At 31.7% G+C, this 5,772-nt stretch overlaps 1 protein-coding gene across 1 annotated transcript in view; it reads left to right on the plus strand.

The window, feature by feature from the left end:
• Positions 1 to 630: 630 nt before the first annotated feature.
• Positions 631 to 5,772, plus strand: part of LOC107693650 (zinc transporter ZIP11-like) — a 53,577-nt gene continuing 48,435 nt past the window's right edge. Inside the window, exon 1 of the mRNA XM_016493110.1 lies at positions 631 to 764. Coding sequence (XP_016348596.1) covers positions 653 to 764 — 112 coding nt within the window. The 5' untranslated portion in view covers positions 631 to 652. The remainder of the gene's footprint in view (positions 765 to 5,772) is intronic.

Here is a 5,772-nt window from a genome sequence, read left to right on the forward strand (position 1 = left end):
GATAGATAGATAGATAGATAGATGATAGATAGATAGGAAACGATAGATAGATAGATAGATAGATAGATAGATAGATAGATAGATAGATAGATGCCTGAACATCAAAACAATAGGAAAATAAGTTACTTAATTTATGACTTTATTTGAATAAATAATTGATGCTTACTTTAATTAATTAAATAAATAAATACATTCATTTAAGTAACTGTGTGTGAACAGTCAAACAATACTAAAATACATTACTTAATTTATTAATGTATTTCAATAAAATATGATTCAGTAAAAAATAAATAAAATGAATGAATTTATTAATTCAAATTATTTATTTATTTACTGAAGAAACTGTTTGAACTTCAAGACAGTACTGAAATAAAAATGTGTTTTATTTAAATTAATTTATTAATTTCTTTTAATAAATAAATTATGGTTACTTAAGTAAGCAAATAAATGAATTTATTTAATTATTTACTTACTTATGTATGTATTTTACCAAAACAACTGAAATCTTTCCAATGTTATCCCCTGGTTGGGAGTCGGAACTGTTCAAAATCTACAAACTCACACAGTAATGGTTTGCCATTTGCAATGTGTTCATATCATTCATATCAATCATTTAATATTTTTCTTTCAGGGTGTGGGGACGGATCCTCATATGGCTGTGGTGCTGCCGTCTGATGCCAAACTGAAGAAGAAGAGCTCGATGGCCGGCCTGTCGGAGGAGGAGCAGCTGTCCATCAGGATAGGTAGAGCAGGAGTTCACTCAGGCAAGCTCTTCTTCACCGACCCACAGTCTGCTCTCAATCTCACACTCAACATCAACATCAGTGCTGCACTGATGGCTCTCTGTTTCTCTATCACCCTCCTGGCTCTTTTTATAATTCACGTTCTCTCTTCATTTTTGGTTCTGTCTTGAAACCTAGTGACTTACCTACCCCAAAACTATATTGGCACTTGTGATGTGATGTTTATATCAAATTATACACACATAATTAAAAGTGTGTAAAGTTTTCCGTCTCTTCTGCTCACCGGAGCTGCGTTTATTTGATCAAAAATGCAGTGAAAATTGTGAAATATTATTACAGTTTAAAATAGCAGTTTTCTATGTGAATATCTGTTAAACTGTAATGTATTTCTGTGATGCGCAGCTGTATTTTCAGCATCATTACTCCAGTCTTCAGTGTCACATGATCTTCAGAAATCATTCTAATATGCTGATTATTAGAAACATTTCTGATTATTATCAATGTTGAAAACATTTGTGCTGCTGAATATTTTTTTTAGAAACTGATACGTTTTATTTTTCAATATTCTTTGAAGAATAGAATGTTCAAAAGAACAGCATTTATTTGAAATATAAATATTTTGTAACATTATAAATGTCTTTAATGTCACTTTTGATTAATTTAATGCATCCTTGCTGAATAAAAGGAAATGTCTTACTGATCCTAAACACTGATGAGTTACAAAATGCGTCGCAATCAGCTGCATGTGAGGAAGATTTACTTTGATAAATAATAAATATCCCTTTAATGTGATCATTTACTCCAAAAATGAAATTCTGCCTTCATTTACTCTCATTTGTCTTCATCCCAGAAGTGTAATCTGTACATTGCATGTTATATGAAGAACGCAAAAGGAGAATTTTTAAAGATTTATGCAGCTCTGTCGTGTACAAAGGTAATTCACAGGAAAAAAAAACATGCAGTGTAAAAGCACTTTAAAAGTAATCAACATCTCACTTATGCTGTAGTTTAAACCTTCTGAAGCCAAACAAACCTTTAATGAGAAGTAGAATTACTCAGAGATGCTCTGAAATCAAATATGAAGCTTGAAAACGGTCATCATGCAGACTTTTAATGGATGCTCAAAAAAATATGTGCGAATATTAAAAAATATCTAATTTGTGCTCCAAGATAAACAAAAGTCTTCTGGGTTTGGAGCTGCGTGAGAGTAAATAATGACAGAGTTTTAATTTCTGTATGAATTATTCCCTTATGTTATAAGGGAATAATTCATGTTATAATGTTGCTCTATTGAAGATCAAGTTCACTAGGTTTTGCGGCAGTGTTTCAGATTCACTTACACAAACACACTTGGTTTTTTCTTCTTTTTCCTTCTTTATAATTATGATTTAATCAGTGTCCTCTCTCAATTATTGATTGTATATCTGCTCTTCCTCAGGCTCTTCTGAGACAGCATTGCTGCTCTTAAGTCTCTTTACTGTAGTGTGCACTATAGAGGGCTGGTGGTGGGGCTCTTTAAACTGCTTTGCCATGAATAGAGTGCAGAAGGATCATATGGTTTTCTCAAACGGTGCTTAATGCAACATTTATGGAGATATTGCAATATAACTTTAGCAATTTACCACCATGAAAAGAGCACATGCGGATCAGACATATGCACAACTCAAGGGCGTTTAGCTGATATGAAATTTATCTGTGTTATCTAGACATAATCGTAATATAATAAATGTAGCTGCAATTGAAGTTCTAATATTTTATTTATAATATTTTATAATATTCACTTAATTTAAAAGTTTTTAAAAAATATTCTATAACAGTTTCAGCCTATTAAATGTAAAAAAAAAAATGATGGCACAAAAAAACAGCTTTATGTTGTATTATTGCAAATATATTTACGATAACTGATTTTAAACAAGTTTATAATATTTATATTTATAAAATTAATTAAAATATAAAAGTAGAATATAACATTTAAAACTTTTTTTCACATGAAACTGCAGCAATGTAAGAAAAGATTAACCCTATTTATTATTATTATTATTATTATTATTATTTAATTTGAAGTATTTTCTCCTTTTGCATTGTGGAGGCTGCAAAGACCCATTTAATCTCTGTTATTGATTTTTTTTTTCTTGAATGTTTTCTTCTAATTCACAGTTTTATTTGCAGTTTTTCATGGTTCTTGATGACGTATTAGCTGCATGTTTAACAAACTCGCCTCTGAACAGTAAATACAGATCTATGACAGATCATGTAGATCATATGGTGACAATAAACCCACTAAACTACAGAGAAAATACATTTTTGCCCTCACATTTGAATTGTGATTGAGCTCTGGTTCATCTCGGACCATGCGGATACATATATTATGTATATTATGTATTCTGAATATGGCTTTTTGAATATTATCTGAATGTTCCAGCAGAAAGTGAAATGACCATTCTTCACTCAACCCATTAAATGTACAGTAATAGTATTTTTACTTTAATAACAGAGATTTCCCCAAAGAAGTGTAGTTCAAGTGACAATCATGAAAACCATGATTTTATAAACTCTCTTTATAGAGAGAAAACCCATAGCTGGATTCATCTGGCCTTGAGATCATTGTTAAATGTCTGCAGCTGTAATTCCTGAGGCAGAATCCACACAGTAATTAACCGAGCTAAACGAGTGTGAGCATATTACATGACAAACTAGTGAAAGTGCAGCCTGTGAAACGGCCGTAACCTCAGTAAGCTTCTGATTAACACACACACACACACAAACAAACGCACGCACGCTCGCTCGCTCGCTCACTCACACACACACACACACACACACACACCTATTACTGTTTTTATTAATATTTGAAAGTTTTAGTAATTTTGTTGTGTTCATGTAATTTTTAGTATTTTCGTTTTTTAAATATATGTCTATATAGTTTTGGTTAATTTTATTTCAGTTTTAGTTTGAGTTATTTTAGTACACTAAATACATTTTTAAAATTCTATTTATTTTTATTTCTTAATTTTTTTAGGTTGAGTTTCGTTATAATAACCCTGTAATAACCTGAATGCCTGAAGCGGCTCATATGAACAGGGTTGAATGACTCTGGAGTGCATGCGCTCGTGTCTCAGAGTTTGCGCTGGTCTCAGATCAGTGTGAGTGAGGGAGAATCTCAGGTGTGTGTGCTGACGAGTGAAATGAGGCAGATTACATCGCACCGACCACATCACATGCTTACAGAGAGCTGTGTGTGTGTGTGCATGCTGTTTCTTCATTATCTGTTGCTTAAGACTGCCTTTAAATTCACCATCAGCTTTGCAAATGTCGTGTGTTTGCACACAATCACACAAAGGGGTCGAGAGTAATGGTGCTTCTGACAAAGCTATCTTATCTCCTGCTTACTCCTGTGCTGCTATTGCATGACCGGGATTAGCTGCTTCCTCTCAAATCGGTTTCTCTCGATTGATCTCAAGCAGGAATAAATCAGCTAACAGTTTCCATGAAGCCTATACATGCACTGCATTATGAAGGTATTCAAAATGCTTTATAACACATCATCATCTGTTTTGTACATATGTTATATATGTTATATACGTACATATATGTACAAAACATTATGTATATATGTACAAATAAGCATTATATACATGCACATACAAATAAAAATATAAATAAATAAAAATGAATATATATATATAATCAAATTATCTATATTTTAAATTCTAATAATATTAGTAATAATATTAAAATGTATTCCTTAATATTTTGTATTTTGAGAGGATTTCATTGTACTAGAAATGATCTCACCTCTTAATTACGCACAATTTATTTCTATAAAATATATATTTTTATATATATTTAATATATATAAAATAATACAAATATTAGAAAAAAAGTTCATATTATTTTCAATTAATACAGTATTTAAGTTAAAAAATGATCAATGCATGAAAGCCAGATCGATGGAATCTGGTGGGAGAAATATTTAAGGCTATTTTGTCTTTTCTAATAATGTTAACTTTTTTTCATATAGCAAATATCACAAAATCACAAAGTTTCGTATGATTCAGATGAAGTACAAAATTAAAAAAATTAAAGAAATATTATTATTTTTTTTTTTGTCTAAAATGGCCAAAGACCAAAAGAGGGTTAAATATAATACATGATATAATATAAGAAATGAATGTTGTTCATTTGTTTCAATATACAGTTTACCCATGAATGGGAATGAAATATCATTTATAGAGTTACGTCATTTAAAATGATTTCTGGATGCTGTAGTAATACCTTTATAATGAATTTTCATATAGAGGCTTCATGGAAAGTGTTACAATAAAACAGCTTCTCGAGTGAGTTCCTGTGGGTGCTTTTCCTCTCCAGCCATCACTGTACACATCATCCATCAGACTCGATCAGAACGAGAGAGAGAAATGTGGGGTATACAAGTGAAGATGTCTGTTTGCCGTTTCTTACATCACATAAAGATAAAACCAATGCAAACTGTTAATTTTCATGCTTTTTTTCTGGAAAGCATAGCGGGTTTTGTTGTGGCCAGTGTTTCTCAGCACTGCACATTTGTCTTGTTCCAGCAGCTGATTCAGAGCCATGAGCTGAACTGAGTTTGTTGTGAGACAGTGAGGATGTGCAGTGCTGGAGGGGCCCTGTGAGCACGACTAACACACGCTCTGCTTTATCTGTGCTTATGAATGTGATGCATTCATGTAGTTTCAGTTAGTATAATGTCTTGGGGATAAGAGCAATGTTTGCCTTTGCTTGCATTTGCCTTTGGCCATGTGTTTTAGGCAACATTTTTAAAGTTTGCTGATTTCTCCCATCTGATGAGCTGTCTAGTTACATTTTTAAAAACTTTTGAATGGCAGATGGATAAAGCATTTGGCAAATGCATAATAATAATAATAATAATAATAATAATAACAATAATAATAATGTCACACTTTATTTTAAAGTCCAGTTCTTGCCATTAACAAACCATTAACTATGACTTTTGCCTCAATAAACTCCTAATTTGATGCTTATTAATAGT

This window comes from Sinocyclocheilus anshuiensis, unplaced genomic scaffold (assembly GCF_001515605.1).
Source record: "Sinocyclocheilus anshuiensis isolate Anshui unplaced genomic scaffold, SAMN03320099.WGS_v1.1 scaffold546, whole genome shotgun sequence".
NCBI classification, from domain to species: Eukaryota; Metazoa; Chordata; class Actinopteri; order Cypriniformes; family Cyprinidae; genus Sinocyclocheilus; species Sinocyclocheilus anshuiensis.